Source organism: Crinia signifera, chromosome 2 (assembly GCF_055691185.1).
Source record: "Crinia signifera chromosome 2, ASM5569118v1, whole genome shotgun sequence".
Taxonomy (NCBI): domain Eukaryota; kingdom Metazoa; phylum Chordata; class Amphibia; order Anura; family Myobatrachidae; genus Crinia; species Crinia signifera.
The window spans coordinates 374699588-374723913 of NC_139218.1; the positions used below are offsets into that span (position 1 = coordinate 374699588).

The window sequence follows — 24326 nt, forward strand, 5'->3', positions numbered from 1 at the left end:
TGCAAATGCAGACTCAATGGGGTCTTTTATCTGAGTTCTTATTGTACTTTATTTAGCTTTTGTTCTCTTCATTTCCAGAATGCTGCCTATAATAAATATCAATCAGTGCAGCTGCTGTGGCTGTATGGATGTTTTCCTCACTGTATATCGGAAATATAATCTTTTTTTACAGAACAGTTTTGACTTGAATTTATATAACAAATGTGAGAGACGTTTGCATTTTTAGCGGATTATTAAGCATGTATTTCACAAAGATGTTGGCACTCAAAGAGTTAATGAAATGATTGGGCATCAATTTTTAATCCTTTTGCCCGATTTACAGTATAAGATGTTTCAATTGGTGTTCTGCTGTTTTTTTTTTAAACAGATTACACTGATTAATGGAAAATTAACAGAGTGTCTGGGAAAGAAAAAACTGTAATGGTGCCCACACACGTGATCTTTGTGGCATACGATCTTTGTGTTTTCAATAAATTGGTGCGACAAATCGGATGGATCACATGCCATAGCATGTGTCACCCCGGCGCAATGCGTGGGTCCGCCGGGCAAATGTCACGTTGATAAATATTATTTGCTGCACATAACATGTATGGCATTGCATGTGCAATCACATGTGGTTAAAAATCACATGCAATCGCTCAAAATGTGATTGGTGGGCAGCGGGCCCCAGGAGGACAGGTGGGCATCGGTGTAGCAAAGCTAGCGGCAGGAAGGCTGGCAAACTTCACTGTAGTAAAGTGGGCGGCAGGAAGGCGGGCAGGCGGTAGTAGTGGGCGGCAGACAGCAGAATTTGAAAGATACATTTCAAAAGACTAGGCGGCCCACTGATTGGCTGAGAGAGAGCTCTCTCAGACAATCAGCAGCCACCTGAGAGTGAGGCCTCTAATTGGCTGAGAGCTCTCTCAGCCAATCAGAGGTCCCCCCAGTGTTTTTCTGCCGCCTGCTCTGCTACACCGACGCCCACCAGCCCTCTTTCGGCACCCAATGGCATTGCGACTGGTGGCATGTGACATCGGGTGCTGGAAAAAAGCACTTAAGATGTTATAGGATGTGACCTATTCAATTTTTCCCCCAATGCAGTTTTAACTTTGTTTGAAAGTCAAATCTGCATTGGCGAAAAATATTCTAAATGAATGCATTTTCAATGAAGATGTGGATCGGCGAGTGAGTCAGTTTGTAATGGCAGTTGGTGTTTCCCCCTATATGAATTTTGAACTTAGCTACAGCCCGACCCCTGGAGCCACCTCTGATTATTATTATTATTATTATTATTATTATTATTATTATTATTATTATTATTATTATTAACAGTGCAGTATACTTCATAGGTGACCAAGATTAAATGCTTATTATTGCAACCCCTGTACATTTGCAGTTATACTAAAAATCTAGTGATTTTTCTAATCCTACTGTTCCTAAAAGGGGAGCTCAGTCGATGATCCACCTAACGATAATGGCATTTGTACTATGCCCTATGTTTATGGCAATGGCTGCAATCTGAAACATCGATCTCGGCGTTCTTACATTTAAATAAAATGCTGCCATCCACACAAGTGTAGTATAAAGCATATTAACTAAATAGTAATTATCATTTAACATTTTATTATAAACAATGCTACAGAAAGCTAATGTTTGATTTACTGAGACAGTACTATGTGAACTTTAATAATGCCAATTACTGATGAACTTTATTAATGAAATATAAAAAACATAAGTGATCATGAACGAATGCTGGCATACTGTATTGATAACTTATTGTAATGGAACCGTCAGTGTATGTACCTATATAGCGGGACAGGTGCACCTCTGGCCTCACAGTTAAGAGCCACTTTCTTCTCTCCAGAATCCGCGGGGAATATAACATTTTCTGGCTCTTGGACAAACACTGGCCCGTAATCCACACTCTCTGAAAGAATGAAAATCTACGGGTTAATAATACAAATACCGTCTCCTTTATGAGCTAAAACAGAGATATACAGATATAAATGGCTCCGCCTCCCTTGTAAATACAACTACAGAGATCACACGGGAAAACTTGAAAGTTTACTACAAATTGAGGCTTTGATTCTGATATTTTTTAAGTTAAACCTGTTCTTTAGATCTTCTTTTAAAGGTTTTCTGTTTTCTTTTTTTTGTAGAACTGTCTTTGATGTTCATTAAGTTTATTTGACATAAAAAAAAAAAAAAAAACTGGCAAAAGGAACCTGCAGCCAAAGGTGAGAGAGAGAACGGGAGTGATGCTGTCTTGTACTGTATATGTCACTGTGACACTAGGTCAGTGCGTTTTCCTGTCCGTCTCAGTGCACCTATGGTATGAGAGGGTCCTTGCCATCTGCACAGAAAATGCACGCTATGACGAAGTGAGCGCGCAACATTTCCCAACAGAGGTGCTGATTCTGACTTTTTTATTGCAGGATAAATACTGGCTGCTTTTGCCTCCACAGATCGACGAAGACAGTGCGAGCACTGAAGTCATGTGACATTAGACGCCCAACACGAGCAGGAATCGGCCTGCCTGCATTCGCAGGGGACATCCATAAAACATTAGGCGTTTCCCTACTCCGTCCCAGTGTCCACCCCACCCGCCTCCGATCCTACCTCCCCGATGCAAATGGCCTGGCGAGTGTGTAACTAGCTGAAGCCATTCATGCCCGGGTGTGCAGAAATGCACTTGCGCAAACCGAAATCAGATCGCAATGCGCGACCCTGAATCGCCCCCCTTATGCATCTTCCACACCTTCATGGGTTTGCTGAGGTGCCAAGTTTTTTGCTTTTTGGCATACACAAAGGTATACAGTAGGTACTGCACACAGGCCTGGCAAATCTGTGGCTCTCCAGCTGTTGTGAAAGTCCCAACATACTTTGCCACAGTTTTGCTAGGGAATGCTAAAACTGTGGCAAGGCATTATGGGATTTGTAGTTTCACAACATCTGGAGAGCCATAGTTTTTTTTTTTTTCAACTCATTTATACTTGTAGCGGCTGATGAGTCGCACCTATTCTGGAAGTAATTTCAGGTCTGGTTTTGAATTGGATAAAAGCAAGAAAGGACAACTACAGTAATACAGTCCCATGGGGCGGTCAGTTTACCGACGCCGACATCCTGGCTGCCTTCAGAACACCAACGCTGGAACTCCAAAAGGATCAAGATGGCAACACAGGGAATGGGGTCCCCCTGCCCTGGTAAACAGACATTGTGTGTGTGCCTATTCACGGAAACAGGGGGCATGGCCAGCAGCTCTGAGAGGGTTGGCCATGCCCTCAACATTGGTGAAAATGGGGCATGACATCCCTGCGAAGCCACGCCTCCTTTGTGTACAAAGTCCCGCTGCCGGCATTATCATAGATGGTAGGTATCAAGTGTACACATTTTGAGATGCATCCATGCACTTAATATACGGTATGCTCCCAGTTTATATCAGGAAAACTTATACCACTTTTCCACTGACTTAAAAACTCCAGGATTTTTGTGGAAATGGTGACCACTCATACCCAGGAATCAAGCAGGGTTTTTAGCGGGTTACACCCGGGTAACGAGCTGTGTACATGGATCTTACCCAGATTTTTTCGTCTTGGGCAGGGGAGGCTGCCATTGTGCAAGAGGTCCCCGCTGCCTGCCCATCCGCCTGTGGCTGCACATGCATCACTGACCAGCCCGGCCCCTCCCACTGCTGGTGCTCACCCACCAGCTGCTAACCCCCCCTCCGTTGCTCACCCGACCATCACTGACCAGCACCACCCCCTGCTGATACACGCCCCCACACTGACCCCCCTGCCCATGCCCACAGACACGCCACTGACCACCGCCGCTGACCTCCTACCTGTGCCTCACCCCCATTGCCCTGCTTTCCCGTGTTTCCTTTTTCAGTAGAAAAACAGGGAAGTTGAATCCGGGACCATGGAAGGGAATCCACCAAAATCTCGGGTCAAAATCCTGGGTGTGTGACCCGAGATTTTGATGGAAAGACAGTATTATACCCAATACCAGATCATAATCACAAGGAAAGTTTATTTTGACAGTGAAAAAGAAATACAGTAGGTGCTGTACTGTATGATACAGTGCTACAAAAAAATCTTCTCTAATGAAGCATATATATATATATATATATATATATATATATATATATATATATATATATATATATAAAACACTCCTTCTTACGTAAATAATTTATAATTTAGTGCTTTAGCGCTATATTGTTCATGCTGCCGTATAACTGGTTACTCCTTTCTCATTGACTGAATGCCTGTGTTTTTCCTGAAACTCCCAGAAAATGTCCACTTACCACCCACAAATGGCAACTTCCTGTCAATCAAACCGTGGTCGGCTTGCAAATTACAAAAATAAAATGCTGAAGTTTGTCGCTGGCTTGCATGGCGCAGTCTTTCAAAACCGCCGGGCTGTGATCAGGTCTGAATAACCCCCATAGTCATAAGTGGCACATATGCAATGGATGCAGGCATGCACACAGTTTGCGTGTGCGTGCAATCGCGTCTTTTGTTTCAGTGGCTGCAGTGTATGCCAGCAGGGGCTGCATGTTCTTCCTGAGTGGTGGAAGCAATAGCAGAATATTTTTCATCATTTTGTGTATTTTGTTGCGACCTTGCAGTACACAGGTCTACAGCTGTTGCCATGGGTCTCGCTAGTCAACGGGATCATCCCAGTGCTTGTATTTGCCCTACAGAACTTGTAAAGGTCATGTAAGTAGACAGTCGGAGATAGAGTGCTACAAAAACACCTATTGATCTCTCCCAAAACAGTCTCTCATTCAGACCTTGAGGAAAGATATAATGATGTTAACACTATAATTGTTTTGATGAATGTAGGTGTAAAAAATAAATAAAAAGAAAAAACAACTTCATAAATAGCATCCACAGTCAACAGAGATGGCTCAAACCGCAGTGATGTATTTTTTACTAGTATACAAGTAATCAGTAGTCTTTCAGGTGTTTCAGCCTTATATATAATATGGCTCTGCTTGTATGGACACTGCTTCTGCTTGTACAGGCATGCCCAGTTCCGGTGAGAGGACACTAAGGTCATGCCAGTCCTGTAACATCTCATGCACAATCTTCTAGCTCTCAGTTCAAAGAACTAGAACGTTGGTGATGAAGAAGAACCAACGGAACCTTCATGCTACCCTGAGGGTAAGGTTGACGGTGGGTTCTATGACTGATAATTTAGAGTCTGACAGTGATCTTGTTGATATCAGCATTGATGCAGATGTTCAAGAAGCCCCCTCTGAACTTGAGGAACGATCCATCTTGTGCTATATATTTTTATGTTTATAGTGTCTACTCCCCGGGCGAGAGGGTTATGGGGCAATGGTGGCACTTCCTGTGAGGCCACTCGCCCTAACCATGAGATCCCAACCCCTAAAGTCCCTTCTCATGCCAGCACTGAGTTGAGAGATATGTCCGTACTGCCGGACATGCAAGGAACGTGGGACTAAAAACCAGACCCGAACAAGACCCCGGAACGCGGGACAGGACATACAATTCTGCATTCCGGAGCTTGAAGTGTCCGGTCCGGGAGGTGTCCTGTCTGGGGGGTGTCTTGTCCAGGAGGATGCCTCTGATAGCTTTCACCAGGGACATGGGGAAGGGGAGATTACAGCCTCCCCATGTGGTCCGGACTGTTACGGTTTTTGCCACATACCCGGCCCATACAGGGAGGCTTTATTCTCCCCCTACTCCTCTCCCTGGTTACAGCTGTCACAGGCAGCCCCCCCCCCCCCCTTCCTGGACAGGACACCCCTGGACCGCACCGAATGCAGAGTTTGATGACCGGTATTCTGGTGTCTAGGCCGGGACCTGTTTTTACTCATACCCCAGGGAAAGCCTATATTTTTAAAGCAGCAGTCATTAACAAGGCAAAACCAGGTTGGTTTTGCCATGTAAATGATTGCCACTTTAAAAATACGGGCGTTCCCGTCTGAAGTCTCACATGTCCGGCAACTTGGACCTCATTATATTTACCTCCATGTGTGTTACATTCATAGTTCTTATCTAGATGTCAGTTTGGAGATGTATTGGGCCTACAGTATAATCCAGTTGGATACAGTTCATATAGGGACACTGTGACTCCATCAGTTGTCCCTGCATATATCATTACATCTTTTCTGTAATTACGGCGACTGCGAAACATATTTAAAAGTAAAACAATATAATATGCAATATAGCAGAACTGTCAACGATAGATTAAAAAGAGATTTCTTACCACATAACGGACCTGCTATGTTCTCTAACTGATATTTATAGTTGCTTACCATACAGATTGTGAAACACTTAGAGTCACTGAGGTCAAGGGCTGTACAATTTTCATTACCTACCCAAAGTCACAAGGCCGAGTCTCCATGGAGACAAATTGAAGGCGCAGTGGGGTTCTACAAGGGAAATATTAGGATAATGTCTGAGTAGCATAAAAAAACTAAAAACATTTAATAAAAACTTTTTTGTTGAATCAAAATTTGAAAAACATATTTTCTTTCTATAATGTACATTAGAACGGACTGGACTGAAATCTATTCACGGTAGAGCAGTAATGGAAAAGTTACCATGTAATGTTATAATACTGTATTAATTACAATGTTACCCTATTAAAAATGTGAGGGGACGCAGAAACCTATACTTTCTATTCTTAACTCCACGCTGACGTGGATAGTGGGGGTATGAAAAGGTCGGAGGACGCCTACCGCCACCCCTCGCGGGCTCGCAGCGCTCGCCACGCTTCGGGTTGACGTTGATCATGGGGTGGCGTTAACAATTGGGGGGCCATTTCACACTTCAGGGTGGGTATTTGGGGTCTGTGGGCCATTTAACATTGTTCCCTATGTGAAATCGGGTCAATTGGGCCATTTAACATTATTCCCTATGTAAAATCGCGGTAATCGCGTCGGTCGCATCGCATGCAATTTTTTGCCCGCATGCGATGCGACCGACGCAATTTTTTTCCTTGCGATGCCTAGGATCAAAATCGTCGGAGCCGTTCTAGGTAACAAGTACCATATATATATATATATATATATATATATATATATATATATATATATATATATATATATATATATATAATATATATATATATATATAGTGTATATGTTATTATCAGTTTTTTCTTTTACAGCCTGTACTGTAATGCCAACATCTACAATTGGTCACATATATCAAAAAATGCCAAGACCACTCCCATGGTGTCATTGTCCCACTCCAACACTTTGTGACTCAGCTCAATGCATTCACCTCAGGGAAACATGTCGAGCTAAGCCACAATTGGGGTATATATATTATATGCCACTTGAATTCCTCACTTTATGGATTCCTGATAACTATGGGGGAGATTCTCTAAGCTAAAAATGCGGTAAAAACCCCGTTATCGGGTTTTTACCGCATTTTGGGATGCTGTAAGCATCCCCCGCCGGGTTAACGCGGCAGGGGGCATCGCCAGAAAAATCTGGTGATGCCCCATAGAAGCCAATGGGCTTCTACCGCATCCCACCGCCGCCCCGCACGGACCCCCGCCGCCCAGCATCGCCCCCCTCACCTGTGTCCTGGCAGCACAGAGCTGTGCTGCCCGGACCTGTGACCTCCTCCCTGCACTGATCCTCTTCCGGGTGCAGGGAGGAGGAGAGCCCGGCGCAGCAGCAGCAACGCCGGGTGTGTGAGGGAAGGGGGAGCCGCCGGGACCTGCTGGGACCCGGCGACTCTCACCGCAAAGAACAGCTCTTAACGCAAGAGCTGTCCTTTGCTATAATTATCGCATATGTTACAACATATGCGATAATTATAAATGCGATGGGCGGCGAAGGGGGGCGGAGATTCTTAGAGAATCTCCCCCTATATCTGGATACAATTTGGACCTTGAATCTCTCTTTTGGATTACCCATCTTTGGCACACCATCTACCAGATAATCCCTAGATCAATGATTTTCAACCCTTTTACCTTGCTAAGATTTAAAAATTGCCAAGGCACACCATGAGACGCCCACAGGGCAAAACATATTGGCCCCCACCGGAAAAAAAACAAACCTATTGGCCCCCATATAAAAACAATCACACTGGTCCCCACAGGTAACAAAAATAGAATACCTTGGCCCTTTACATGAAAAGAAGAGACCAGTAAATAACAGTTGAGCTGGTGGTGGCTGTAAACTGGTTTGGGCATCACTAGATCTGGGGGCACACCTGAGAACAGCTCAAGGCACACTAGTGTACCACGGCACAGTGGTTGAAAAACACTGCCCTAGAGCATGGGAGTTTGAATTCTCACAAGCATTAGTGGACTTTAATCCCTGTCTGGATAACCCATAGAGCAGGCATGTCCAAACTATGGCCCTCCAGATGTTGAGAAACTACAAGTCCCATCATGCCTTGCCACAGTTTTGCTATTAGGGAATGCTAAAACTATGGCAAGGCATGCTGGGATGTGTAGTTTCACCACAACTGGAGGGCCATAGTTTGGACATGCCTGCCATAGAGTGTTACCAAATAAGGACTGAATGCATTCACTGAGGCGCAGATTCGCTGAGCCGGCAGCAGCACACCGCAGCAGCGAGGCAAAGCAGGGAGAGAGCCTCTGCAATCCGGAGCCTCTGCAGAATTTGATCAGCAGGTAGCGCAGGCACAGGGGCAAAAGGTCAAAATGCATTAGTCAACTTGGTCAAAAGGTCGACATGAAAAAGGCTTTTATCAACACCGGTTGACATGGGCACTGTATAAACGTACAGCTGCGCTCGTCATGCTTTGGGCACTATTATATTCTCCCTCTATGCCCACTGGGATGGTAAAGTATGAACAAGTCGGTTTAAAAAAAAAAATCATGAAAACATCATGTCAACCTTTTGACCATGTCGACCTAATGCATGTTGACCTATTTCATGTGTCGAACAATTGACTGTCACTAATAGTGCCTTCGGTAAGCAATTGAGAGCCTCTCTAACTTGGCACACACATGAATGCGCACACACGCACGTTTCACCAAATATCTCTGCATTGAGATTGCCAATTTCAAACATCTCAGTTTCGCCAATATGACCCAACTTCTGACATATTTGCTGGTCTTCTAGTAGATCTACAGATGGAGAAGACTGTATTGTAGCGGATGTAGTGAATGATGTTCTATCTTGTGACAACACCTACTTTCACCCATGACACAACCATAGCATGCCTATCAGAAGGACCATCTGTGTGTGTGTGCTCCAAGACACCGCCCTTTCTCTGCGAATGAACCCCCATTAGCTTAGTAATATGCTTTCTTCTTGTGTGCACCTGAAATAACAGCTGCTACTCTGCACAGACACAAGGCCCGATTCAGATCTGCACGCTAGGCTGCGTGTGTTCGGAGCAGGTTAACGCCACCACGCAGAATGGGCCACCCCCCCACCGTCCAAGCCCACATGCAGGGCTGCAACTCGATGTGTACGAGTACATACAGATGGAACATCTCCAATTGGAGCTGCTCCTGGTGATTGAATCGCCATTTTCCAGCTGCCGCCAGCCAGCAGAAGGGGGCACGTGCACATGAGACACTCGCACACCCCGTTCTGTCTGAGCCCTCCGCAGCTCCCCCGCCATGCGACCCAAGACGCACCCGGCAGCAGCTTGTATAGATGCAAAATTGGGGGGGGGGGGCGGGGGGAAACCAGGCAAAGGAGAGCCTGCATTTCGACGGGCTCACCCTCACCCAACGTTTCTATGGGCGCGCCAAACATTTTTGTGGTCACACCCATGAAACATTTGGGATCCACCCCGTAACACCCCCTGCCTGTCAGTCAGGCTGCGAACATCTGTATGTAAGGGAGACACTTGGCGAAGGCGCTCGTAGCCGCGGCCTACACATGCGCATTAGAGATTGCATCGTGACCATTGCATCCACTGCAACTAAATACCATGGGACAGATGCACTAAGCTTCAAAAGTGATACACTGGAGAGTGATAAACAGCCATCCAATCAGCTCCTACCTGTCATGTCACAGACTGTGTTTGAAAAATGTCAGACAGGAGCTGATTGGTTGGTTGTTTATCACTCTCTATTTTATCACTTTTAAAGCTTAGAGAATCTGGCCCCATCTCTTTCCATTCTTCTTTACATGTTCAAAAAAATGTGCCATGGTGGCATACATACAGTACACAGTAAGTGGATTACGTTCACAGTAAATAACAACATACACGTACCTCTAAACAAGGAGGTAAGAAAATAAATCCAATTGTTGGAACAAAAAGGAAAAAAAAATAGTTAAAAAAAGAACAAGTCGTCACAATATAAGTCTGACTAATGAATATAAATGTCTCTGCTATACAAAACACGGGTTACACATTTCCACTTGTTGCCGTAACACTGTGTTTCATCCCTACTGGTAATTACACAACTATCCGTTTCCATCTGCATTTACTTTCCCTGTACTTAAGGTGCCGGCTCTTCAAGGTCTTTCAATTAACCTGTATTACTGAGAAATGAGCAAGTCTAATCCCTAATCAGTTTTTGATAAGTTAGGAATAGTGCTCACAGCGTGTGGACAACTGCTTTAAAAGTAATTCAATCATTTTAATTCAGTCAGACTTTCTTGCATCCAATTACAATTTTGAATTCCAATCCACACCGGAGATTGTAATGCAGTCAAAATAGAAGTGTTTTTTTTTTTTTTTTATCACCCCCTTTGAACGAGGACTTGTCAGGTGGAGAAAGGAACCAGAGCCTGTGTTTGTAATAAGTTATCTCCTCAGGGATCTACTTTAGCTCTTCCAATAGCGGGTGGGTAGGCTTGGAAAAGTCAGGTTTCTACACTGGGGAATACTGTGGATGTGAGAAGCTAAGTGGCAGGAGATTCTGTCAGGAACATCTACTGTACCACCGCCAGTCTAATTCTAATCAGATTTCATAGTCAGATTCTGAGGAGCCAGCAAACACCAAATCTCATGACATCGCTAAAATGAGAGATGAGTGAAACTTTCTAAATTATTCTGTGTAATATTTGCCGCTTTCTTCATTTGGCGGTGAAATTTCAGACATTTAGCAATTTGGAATTTGGCCGTAAGCGTTCCCCGGTGGTGCTCCATCCACACCGTAAAGGATTGTTTCTGGATGATGAATTTTATGAGTGGTGATTGTGGGAGTACAGAGCGGAAAGGCAGCAAAAGCTGAACTTAGAAACTATGTCCCAGACTTTGCACTTCAGCAAAATGGCCGATACTTGAAACCATCACATAACACAGATATAAAAAGTCAATAAACGCAGATATTTTAAACTATTGACAGGTAAATGTATTAGTGAAATGCCACAATTTAACACAAGTTGCATTTATGTGGTGCAACACGTTGTCACAGGCAGAGACGGAACTACCATTGGTGCAGCAGTGCACCGGGGCCCCTGAGGACTAAGGGGCCCACTGCTGCCCCTGTCACCCACTGTTCCTTCCTGTCACACTCTGCCTCCCCTTGCCTCTCCCTGGATGTTTATCTCTCCTTATCACACTTGAATTTATATTTTGTTAAGGCTTAATACATCTGCCCCATTGCATGGAGTGACGGTCTACAGCCCCTTCCTATATATCCTTATTGTGTACAGGGCCGCTATAAGAGAGCAGCATGACCATGTGCAGCCTCCTCCATTCAGCCCTCTCCTCTCTGCTGGCAGAAGCACTATGCAGCGTATTAGAGTCTGAGCTCTAGAAGGCTCAAACTCTACTGTGCGTGCACCGATCTATAGAAAAATGGTGGGGTGGCCATTTATCTGGTTATTTTGGCAGTGCTGCTGCCTTCATCGTGGGACTCTGGAGTGAAGTTTTGAAAAATGGAAAAATGGATGAAGTGGATGAGATGATGTTTTCCCATACCAACCAATCAGATTCTGTCTATCGTTTTCTAGGATGCAATGGAGAAATGATAGACCAAATCTGATTGGTTGCTACGGGGGACATCGCCTCTTTACACTTTTAGAAGTTTTAATAAATGTAACTCTATTGTTTGTTTTTAGATACAGATAGAGCCATCACCTCACAATGCATATCTAGGGCCCCTCCCTATCAGTGGCTGGCATAACTAGGATGAAAGCACCTCAGTCCTTAACTGCTTAGTCCCCCCCTCTCACCTGCTCATTGTCAGGGGCCGCTGCACCACATGTTCTGCTGATTGTTACAGGATTAGAGGTGGTGGGGCTCCAGCCGCCGCCGCCCTCACTATTGGTATACTGCTCCGATCAGGTGCTGGGTGGCATGTGGGCATTGGGGGTCTGCAGAGTTATCGTTAGGCAGGGACCTGCAAATAACATGTCTGCACCCCGTCCATTGAAAATATACCTCTCAAAATGGCCTCCACCTCATCTAGCATACCTTATAATTGTATCCCGTGAGGCGGCGGTCATTTTGGAGGTATATTTTCCATGACGGGGGACACAGACATGTTATCTGCAGGTCCCAGTCTATCAATTGCCTGTAGACCTCCAGCGCCCAAATGCTATCCAGCACCTCCTCTGCGGGGGCTATTGTTAAGCCACCGCTCCCTACAGTGCCAGATTAAGGTCCCATTGCATGCCGCTTATACTCAGAATAATGGCCGTGGTAGCAGTGTCACTTATACACATAATAAATGCCCATAGTAGGAGTAGAGCTTATATGCACTTACAGTATATACATAGCAAATGCCAACGGAAGCAGAACCTCTTACAGTATATACATAAATGGCCATGGTAGCAGAACCACTTACAGTATATACATAAATGGCCACGGAAGCAGAACCACTTACAGTATATACATAAATGCCCATGGAAGCAGAACCACTTACAGTATATACATAAATGCCCACGGAAGCAGAACCACTTACAGTATATACATAAATGCCCACGGAAGCAGAACCACTTACAGTATATACATAAATGGCCATGGTAGCAGAACCACTTACAGTATATACATAAATGCCCACGGAAGCAGAACCACTTACAGTATATACATAAATGCCCACCGAAGCAGAACCACTTACAGTATATACATAAATGCCCACGGATGCAGAACCACTTACAGTATATACATTAATGGCCATGGTAGCAGAACCACTTACAGTATATACACAAATGGCCATGGTAGCAGAACCACTTACAGTATATACATAAATGCCTACGGAAGCAGAACCACTTACAGTATATACATAATGGCCACGGTAGCAGAACCACTTACAGTATATACATAAATGCCTACGGAAGCAGAACCACTTACAGTATATACATAATGGCCACGGTAGCAGAACCACTTACAGTATATACATAAATGCCTACGGAAGCAGAACCACTTACAGTATATACATAATGGCCATGGTAGCAGAACCACTTACAGTATATACATAAATGGCCATGGTAGCAGCCCTACTTATATACATAATAAATGCCCACGGTAGCAGAACCACTTACAGTATACATATAAATGGCCACGGTAGCAGAACCACTTACAGTATATATATATATAAATGGCCACGGTAGCAGAACCACTTATATACATAATAAATGCCCACGCCCCAGGGAAAGCTGGCGTTCCCCTGCCTGCTCAGGATTGGCGGCTGACATCACATGATGTCAGCATCCCCCCCAAATTCGCCGAAGACTGTGCAGCAGAAAAGTACTCCTGGGCTACCCTTCTGCTGCGTGCAGAGGAAAAATTCATTTGACAGTAGGTAACCATCGAAGGGTTTTTCCTCTGTGCGGGCTCTTGCGAGCGGATATGTAAGAGTACACATCAGCTCACAGCCTGTGTCGGCAGGGCGGGGTTAACCTGCTGACTATGCTCCGAATGAACGCAGCTTAGCGAGCAGGTCTGAATCAGGCACACAGTACACACACAACATAGCATATACACGCACAGTACACCCTACACAGGGTCACAGTACACACACACACACCGACCACATATACACACTACACACACACATAGGCGTGTGCAGCACATTTCATTAGGGGGTGCACCGTCAAGGGGGTGTGCCTAGCACCAATTATTGGGCATGTCTAACACCACCCACTGGGTGTGTCTAACACCACCAATCAGTCATTTCTACCATCATCTATTGACACTAGCTATAATGTAAAACATCTCTCAGCCACACCATCATTTCCTGCCTACTTAAGTTTTAATCTTCTAATTACTCTGTGTAACATGCAAAAAAAGTCAGAAACATAATATGGATGATGCAGGTATGTAGTGATATGACAATTATCAATGCAAAACACACATAATTAATTGATGGGCGCTTCTTTTAATGGAATACAGTTGTAAAAAGCAAAAGTCTAGTAAAAGGTATTGACGGTATTGCTAGCGGCAGGGAGGTGTTCATAAGGCTGGCCATAGCATTAGGGGGTGCCTGTGCACCCTTAACACTCAATGTGCGCACACCTATGCACACACACACACACACACAGAGTACATGTACAGTACACACCACTCATACATTACAGTATACACACTGATTGATGCTAATCATCAAGTAGCCATCACAGAACTCATTACCACCATCCAGGCTTCATGTAGCAATAGCAGCAGCAGCAGCTCCTCCTCCTGTAGTCTGGGGGTGGAGCTTGTAACTGTGAATGGCAGGCTCAGGACCCCAGAGAGGAAGAGAGCTGAAGGGAGGGGCGGCCAGGACACTGCCTGCACAGCTAGGACACTACCTGCACGTTCTTCTGCTGATCTAAGCATTTCTAAGGAGAGAGGGCTAGGGATGGCCATCGATGGCAATTCTGCAACTGGCCATCGATAGTGCTAAACTATGCAATGGATGACCATCAATATTTTTACATATCGATGGACATCCATTGTGTTTGATTGATTGGCCTGTGGGCCAATCAAAACACTGGGCAGGGCTTCGCGGTTGTCAGGGGCGGAGCTATGCTCCGTGTCCCGGCACTTTGAAAAAAAAAAAGAAGAAAAACATCCTTTTGCTGTTCCATCGATGGAAGGAGACCATCTGCTTCTCCCCCATCGATGGCAAAAGTATTCAACATCGGCCAACAACCATCGATGATTTTGAATCAACAATGGTCGATGGCCATCCCTAGAGAGTGCTGCAGCTGGAGGGTGGCATGGGAGAGAGGACAGCCGGTGGCAGTCTGTGACAGGAAGCTGTGGGCCTATTTACAATAGGAGGCCTGGAGCTGCAGTTCCATCTGTCCCAGGCTCCCTATATACCCTAGACATTTATGCAGGTAGTGGTGTCTTCCAAGAAGCTCTTAAACTTTCAGCTGATGCGAACATTGGTATCAGCTGACCCCCCCCCCCCCCAAAAAAAAAAAAAAATATATATTATTATGATTATTCACATTATTTCACAATAAGTGCAGAAAAAGGAATTCACCTATATGTTAAATCACACGGAACTCTGCATTAACTGCCAAGTGAAATAAGGATTTTATTTGACATTATGTCAGTTGGTTACAGAATTGTGCAATTAAAAGCCCAAACAGTGTTTATGACTCCAAATGAGAAATGTCAAGTACATCTCACTAAATTCCCAAGAGGTTACATTTATCTAGTCTTACACATATACTGCAACAAGTTCCGCTCGTCTTCTGTAGGTTGTAGCACTTAGGTTCCAACAACGCCTACTTTCCTACATTTCCCCTAAGACTCGCTATAAATTGATATTGAGCTGACATGTTACAAGCTCTGTATATATAAACAGGTCTCCCAGGCATAACTCCAGCAATAACTAACTTAACAGGAGCGAAACAAGGCAATATTCTTCAAAAATACAAGGTGATAAGAAAACAAACATTGTGTGCACAACTGGAACATTGGATAACTGGATATAAAGAGGAATTCAACACACACAATGAAAAATATATATTTTAATTGGCTACTATCCTGAACATTGTGCAGTATGCTGTTTTTTTTGTATTGGTGTCTTGCGTCGCACACTTAGGGCAAAAAACTGGGACGTATATGATATCCCGGGCGGGCAGGATGCAGGCGGTAAAAAAAACGACCTGACATCTCAATACAGGGGCTCTGTAAGTCACCAAACCCTGTCCCCCTACCCCACTTACCCTAACCCTCCCTTGCAGCAGCCTAACCATAGCCCCCCCCCACCTGCAGCCTAACCCCCATACCCCACTGCTTAAACCTATCTCACCGCCCTGCAGCTTAACCCCTAACCTTCCCTTCTAAGTGCCTAACTCTAAGTCCCCCTACTAGACCTTTAACCCAAACCGTCCATCCTTAGCCTGACCCTATCCGGCCCGGCATACTCACCAATTGGCATGCCAGCTATTGGTATTTCAGTGTTGGCATCCTGATCCTTGAAGTTTCAGTGCATGATTTGACGGCAGTCCATATTCCAGTATCGGTATATTGAACACTGGCAGCCTAACCGCATCCCCCAAAATACGTATAGCTCCCAGTGCATGAGTTTAACCTCACTATAGATTTCTAGATTCAGTAGAGAAGTAGTGCCTGATTCTGATTTCATTATGCCATGGTAGCTTGCTTTTCTTGTTTAAACTAACAGGACTAGGGCCGGTGCTAGGGTGTCCGGCGCCCTCCTGCAAACCATACATTTTGCGCCCTTTCACATTGCCATTGCAACAAGCTGCAGCCCGATTGTGGGAGTGTATGCAACATGCGATCCTAATGAGGATCTCGGGTGCATGTGCATGTATGCATACACCATCTCAGTGCTGTGTCCGTAAAATGTTGCAGGCACTAAAGGTGCCCATACACGCTGCGAGAATCGCATACGTTATGGGCTAGATTGCCTCGCACGCCATGTATGCAATGTGTGTGCAATGCGGTCCGAAAGCAGTACAAAAAGTATGTGCAGAACATTACACCCCTCTCGTGACTGAGGGGGAAAGGAGGGAAGAGAAGGAGGAGATGGAAAAAGAGGGGAGGAGATAGAGGGGGCGAAGTGTTAAGGACTGGCAGCGGCACTGGCACAGCACACTGAGAAGAGTGAAGGAAGGGAAGGCGGCGCTTCTGCCTGTTCGTCATTTGATTGACAGCTGACAGGCGCAGGGAGCAATGGGTACGGGGCAGATCCGGACATGACATGTCATCCAGGCATTCACAGACAGTGCTACATGCCTCAGCGCAAGTGTCTGTGAGGAAGAAGGGGCAGGTCGCAGGAGGAGGACAGTGTGTGCGTGGTGCAGGGAGCTGCTCAGCCTCTCCATACTGCCGCCCGCTGTCAGACAGGTGCAGGAGGCAGTGACAGTGAGAGAGGGAGACAGCGCCTTTTCAGCATGGCGCCTCCCTGCTTTGCAGGAACTGCTGAGTGTGTAGCGCCGGCCCTGAACAGGACTATCCTGTCTATGCCAATTATCTATCCATCTTTCCGCAGAAGGTAGCTCCACCCATGGGATTATCTATAATGGGTGCAGGGGTCTTGTGTATATCAGCCCATGGGCCCAGGATTACCCACACATAGCATACAGAACACCCTGTATCCATATAATTATACTTTCCACTATGGAGTCCAGTGTTGGCAAATGCTGCAGACTTGATGGCGATATGCACATGTGCAATAGGAATTCCCTGGAAATCTAGTACAGCCACCATGTTTCCAAGAGACATCCGTATGCGCAGTAAAATCTGCCAAGGCCATCATTAGTATTAAGAATTACACCCGCTTCATGCTGGGTGCAAAAATCCATCAAGAGCAGTCTCCCCATCTGTGTGTGCAAACTCGAAAAAAAAAACGGAAGTCATCCTACAGTACACACCAACAACAATGCTGTGATACAGCTATGGTAGCTGGCCATTTAAATAGAAATCTGTTAGCCGCTGTGTAGACAGGTCATTGCACGGGTCCCATTGCCTGACTTGCAGCAAGGTTCAGGCTTGTCATGTCCTCCACTGTAGCATCTCGTTACCCAGTCGTCCAGCATCCAGAGTTGCCGGGTGACTCCTTCCGCATTCAGACCCAGTGTTTTCCTAGCAACTGGGACGCTGGGTTTGCGCACCAGTCACAGCTAGCTTAATTTAGGTCTGGGGGTTGGGCAGGCTTGTTCTTCCTTGATTGGCTGCCTAGGTCTTTTTATAGGAGCCAGTCCAGCATAGCCCCACCAGTGATAGCTTCTGGTTAGCTATTGCTCCTGCCTTTAGCCTGTTCTTGTGGGGGTTCTGCCAGTTTCTGGTCTTGCTTCCAGTGCGTTCTCTCCATCTGTTCCTGCCTGTCATCCTTGGTATCCATGAGTCCTGTTCGGGCCATCCTTTTATTGCCTGGTGTTATATTGTGCGATTGTGTGGTGTTATATTAGTGCAGTTTGTGACTAGGTCACTTTGGATTCTTGCTGGTTCGACATGATCGCTTATTCTTTGCGACTAGGTTGCTTTTGCTATTAGAATGCTTCCTTTGTTTTTTGTGGCTGTGCATTTATTTTTGATCTGCTATTTTCCCTTGGTTAGGTCACCTTTAGTTAGTCTTCCTCTTGTTCTTCTCCAGAGATTTCTGTCTCTTTGTTCCACATAAGACCTGGTGGCACTGGAGTTGGGGCAGACTTAATTTGCCCCTCCAGATGTGGCTATTATAGTTGAATCCTAGCATTGCAGGTATCAGTCATCTCTGGGGAAATTAAACAGTCAGTGGATGGAAAACGGTGACAGTCCTAAATGGTGGTTAAAGCTTGGGGTTCACACCCAAATCATAACAGAGATCCTTCAATGGATGGATCACTCTGTCCACAGTCTTAGTTCGTGTATACAGCATCCATTGTATTGCGCATCTGTAGTTTGCAGTCAGCATTTGGAATCAGCATCAGCTCATTAACTTTGTTTTCTGCTGTTCTGTTCTCTAGATGGCACTTTCTGATGTATAAAGTATTTGGTTGGCAGCCCTGGTGCCCTGATGTACCAACAACTAAGCACTAATACAGTAATACAAACTGTAATTGCTCCGATTAAAATTTAAAAACATCGAACCTGTCATCTAAGTTTTATTCTCAGTCTACTCTAAATTAACTTTTTGTAGCATGATCACTGCAATAATGAAACTCTGCATAGTCTTTGCCTGTACCTATTCCATGTTTCCCGGTGCCCCGGATTTCTCCTGCGCCGTGGGACACTTCTGCTCTCCCGTTTCCCTTACATACCAGAAATAACTGCTACCTTTCATCCATCCAGACATTCAAGATAATTTTAATTTAGTCCATCAGGTAAAGTTTGATTATGGATAATGAGCATGTCTGTCATGTTTTGGAATGAACCGTCTGATTCCCATCTTGAATTGTCTGATCTCTGGCCTTATGTCTGACAGCACGGTAATGAGTGAGTGCCAGAGTGGGGTTTTTTCTTGCATCGTTCTTCAAAAGTTCAAAACTTGGACTTGTAAAACATCAACCGTGAAAAATACAAGATAAGATGGACTATGGCTTAAAACCTGGCATACAAAATCATCTTATCCAGCATATGTCGTGCAACACACGGTAAATTGTGATGGTTATTTATAAAGACCATAGTTTAGCTAGTCCTGCTCAACTATATTACCATGGTAGACAGAAGCTGATTGGCTGATTCTTTATCTCTGTTCACTTTAGATCTCTCAAATTCTTGGTACAAAGACACTCATAGTATACAAAATTTCTGTCAACAATTGACTTAAGTGCGTGGTGAAAAACAAAGGAGAGAGGACATTGCTCTTAAGAGCTTAAAATGTCAAGGAAGTATGGGCAGATTCTACAAGCAAAAGTGAATAGAGCCGTGACATATTAAGGCTGAAGCATTAGCAGGAAGGGTGGTGAACTTGAAAGAGGATCTCAATTATGGCCAGAGCGAGGGGTCATTAAAGGTTAGGAGATGCTCACCACCTATTCTATTCTCCTTCTATGGGGGTCCCGGACCCCCACGACGGAGAATAGGTCATATAAATTGGGATTCCGACGTTGGTGTTGTGGGGGGGGGGCAATCCAGCACCCATCCTATTGGGCCTGATTCTGAGGTGGATGCATCTAAGACATCCGATGCAAGTGCCCAGTATCTTAAACCTGAACATGTGTTTGAAACGGGGTGTGGGTCAATGGTCCCACTGGTGGATGGAGGTCAGAGCTTTATGGAGACCCATGCAGTCCCAGTAGGGTCTGTGGGTTGGCTTTCAGAGGCAGCCATATATATATCTGTGGGTGTTAGGGTATGTCGAAGTCACTGGTACCGGTGGCCATGTACAGTACAGTCCATCATTCTGAGAAACCATAATGCTGCATTTATTTCCTACTGCCAATGTCCTACCATGCAGCAGATTAGCCACATGAATTGGGGAATTTGTTCAGTCAGTCATGGCTTGACACTGCTTTTCTGAAGGATTAATAATGCACTGAAGAACATACTGTACACCATAGTCATGTGCCATATACGGCAACATATACAGTATATACAGTATATGTATAATGTATAATTCCAGTGTCTTGAATCGGATCCTTACAGGAGTAGGTGGGCCCCCAGGCAGTGGTGCACACCAGGGGTGTCCCCCTACCGCTGTGAGCCAGTCCATCCAGGGCAATCTTTACGCATGGGCTTACTGGGCAGTTGCCCTAGGGCCCAACAGTTCTAGGGGCCTTAGAGCAGGGGTTTGCTGGAGCCTCCGGAGTTTCTTGTGAGGCTAGTCGAGATTGCTCCCTGGCTGCTGCGGTTGTGCTTTACACAAAATCAGAGCTGCTGGGAAACATGCTCTACTATCCAGCAGCCAATCAGTTACCGGCTGTAAGCTGCTAATTGCTGGGTGGCAGATAGTAGGTTGAGAGACGCCGCAGGAAGTTGTGATTTAAGTAGGGGCCTCAGTGCATTGCTTTGCCTATGGCCAACAATGCCCTTTAGACTGCCCTGAGTCCAACCGTATACATAGGCACATGTATTTTATGATAACACACAGAGGTGTGAAGTAGCCAGGAAGGCGAGACAGAGATCTGACACTGGACCACAAGCTAAGTCTCTTCAAAAAGAGCCTGTCTGCTAGAGAAAGAAGATGTCATTGGCTGGACTGATTTGGGGGCGTGCAAAGGGGAAATATGGAGCAATACACATGCTTGTTAACTATATTATTAAAGTGGCAATCATTTACAATGCAATACCAGGTTGCAGGATATTACAGGTTTCCCCTCGTTACCCCTCTCACATGGCAAATGCCAGGTTTGGAAACGGGTCCGTCCCGGGAGAGACCTAGCATTTGTACTTATTGCCAGGTCGCTGATGTCATCCAGGGGGCGGAGCGTCGGTACATCAGACGTGGGCTTGGGAGGAGGCAGCACTGAGCTGACACTGCTGCCTCCTATAGAAGTGAACGGGACCCGGTCGCTCGACCCTGATTACCCGTTCAGACTGCCCACCAGCCAGGGTCCGACCTAGGAATAAAGCTGCTTTTATCTCGGGTCGGATTGCTGGGTTGCTGTACCCGGTATATTCGGCATGGCCCTTTCACACTGCACGCCGTCCCAGGCAATCTGACCCGAGATAAAAGCAGTGTTATTCCTGGATAGACCCGGTGCTGTGTGAATGGGGTACTACTGAGGACCAATCCATCACTCTCTGCGCACTACATCTTCCAATCCTAATCATTGATTGTGTCCATACATAATTCATGTGAGTACCATGGGCACATGGTTCTGATTTAATGCAACGGTTTGAGTTTATTGAAGCCGAAACTGAACTGGTTTCCACAACGGGAATTTTGTGACATACAAAGTGAGGATATATTAAAGGAAGGAATTAGATATGAAAGTTTTTTTTTCCACTTTTGGAAGATTGTAAAAACTGTTTCAATAATGAGAGAAACGTCAAAAGTAATTTTGAGTTAATAACACATTGAGTACAACTGTAAAATGAGATCAGTGTTGTCAGCTTTCCGCGTGATGCGAGTATCACGGCGTGGGCTGTTATCTCGCAGAGCTGGAGTGCGAGATGTCAATTAAAGCACGCGCTAAGATGCTTAACCCTTCGGGTGCCAACATCTCTCTGAGAGATGCGCAAAATATGCGCTAAAAATGCCAGCGTCGCTGACATTCGTTATATAAATTCAAATAAAAAATGTTCAGTAAAAAAATAATCGGCAATTTTCAAACCTATTTTGACAAGTTCACTTGGCACTCAAAGGGTTGATAAAGACGTGCAATACATTAATGCATAGCACACACCTCCTCTGCTTTCTTATGAATCAAGCTCATAGGATACAAATCTATACTAAGCAGTACGTCCTCAAGGCACATTAAAAGTCTTGGAATTAAGGATAGCCATTCTTGAGCAAAGGGGTTTTAATTAGTCGGCATATCATTGGGGGCGGGGAGGAGGCAGGGTTTCTGGAAGTGAAAGGTTGTCTACAGTTGCAGTTTTGATAAAGGCCATACGTGCCCGAAACGTCGACCTCTAACAACTTACCTGCGAATTAAGGAGATACTTACTATGGAAATGGTGATGTAATAAAGTTTTCCATTTATTTGAATAATTTGGTGAGTGCCCTTAATAGGACCCTTGTGGCCCTAGGAATTGATATATATATATTATATATAGCATGTGTCAGACTATAATTACCTTAAATATTGCAACCTTACAGGTAGAGTTCTCTTACCGCAGTTTTTCAGTCAATACCTAGTTTGATCCTACAGATGTGTCCTCGTACAACTATCAATTCGACGCCACATTGCACAGGACACCTGGCTGGCATGACTGAGCTGCTCCAAGAGGTGTAGTTTACCATCTTATTTAATGATGCACCTCATTTGCATTGCGGACACAGCAAAACATTACTCCTAATATACTGAAGATACCGTGCTGCAACTTTAACTAGACAGAAATTAGACTTAAACATGTATAAATTAGCGGATGAAGCACAACAGAACCTGGCACAATTACGCATTCGTACAAGTGATGCACATTATTCAGTGTGACCTGGCAGAGTCATTTTGTCATTTGAAGTTGTTTATAATATATAAATCATGTTCAGTAGGGCATTTTACACATCTGACACTTCTGTATTGTAAAGCAGTAAAGAATAGGAAGTTACTACTGTATGTACAGAAGGAGGACCTCTCTTTTTTGGCCAGGGATCACCAGCATGTCTCCGCTGGTGATCGCCGGCACAGAGGCGCTCCGTCTGACTGGGACGTGAGTGCTTGTGAGACATCCCGGTTTCAGGATGTCGTCGCTGTGGGTCCCTGCCCATCTCCACTTCAGGGAGACGGGCAGGGATAGGGGGGACAGTGGGGCGGCGAGGGGCACCGGGGGAGGTGGCGGGCGGTGGAGCCAGCTCCGTAGCCATGGGACGCACGCGATCGTGTCGTGCACGCCCCTGGCGAGAGCCGACGATATAATCGCCAGCCCCTGCAAGGAAGAAGCCGTCTCCATCTGTATATAAATAAATGTTGATACAAATAAATAGACCTAGATTGATCGTAAACAAAATATTGTCAGTAGACAGCAGTAGCAAACAAGTCACCAATTAGTCTTTTAACTGGAAATTATAGGTATCATCTTAACTAAGATATTCTACTTGGTATAAGGAAAATAACCTGTTGACCATAGATATTAAGGGCAGGATGTACTAAAGGGAAAATGCGGTAACCCCCCTGTTTTCGGTGGTTTTACCGCATTTTCTAATGTACTAAGATCCATCCGCCCTGACTTCGCAAGGCAGGTTATCGCCACCTCGGGGTGGCGATACACTATAGAAGCCTATGGGCTTCTATTGACATCGCACGCCGCAGATGCAGACCCTCTTCCCCGTCCTCCATGCTGCTCCTCCGCCCCCAGCAGCATATCACAGCCGGGGATGTGCTTCCGGATGCAGGGGGGAGGAGGAGACGCCGGGGATGGCCGCAGAGCCCAGGAGTTGACGGAGACCACCTGCACACCACATCACAGGTTTCGCGGGAGGCCTCCGTCACCGCACCGCAATGCTAGCCGCATATGTTAGTACATATTCACTAGTATCGCGGTGGGGCAGCAATGTATCTTAATACATCCTGCTCTAAACCATTTATGAACTTTCAGGTGATGGTTTAACAGTGTCTACAGCTAGGTACACACTGGAAGATATACTGTATCTGCAGATCAAGTGGCTGATGGTGCATCGATATATCATCTGTTCAATCGAATGGCAGATATATCGGCCAGTATGTACGCACCTTTATTCTTACAATGCTTATTTAATTTAGCGACTACATCAAGGTGCATTTAAAGTTCCCACATGGGCCAAATGGTTGTGACGTTAAAGGCTATCATTTCCCCGTTCCTTTTTGTGGCCTGTGTATCATGACAGTTGAGCGAAACAGAATATGCTGCACTATATAAGAAACTGTTAATAAATAAAAAGAAATAATGGGTGAAATGTAATAGGATGAGAGATTCAGAAAATGAGAGATTTGGTAAGAAATT

General features: G+C 45.2%; 1 protein-coding gene across 1 annotated transcript in view; it reads right to left on the reverse strand.

The window, feature by feature from the left end:
- Positions 1-24326, reverse strand: part of CNTN5 (contactin 5) — a 1198205-nt gene that overhangs the window by 431081 nt on the left and 742798 nt on the right. The window contains exon 6 of the mRNA XM_083170083.1: positions 1783-1906. Within this exon, the coding sequence (XP_083026209.1) occupies positions 1783-1906 (124 nt within the window). The remainder of the gene's footprint in view (positions 1-1782; positions 1907-24326) is intronic.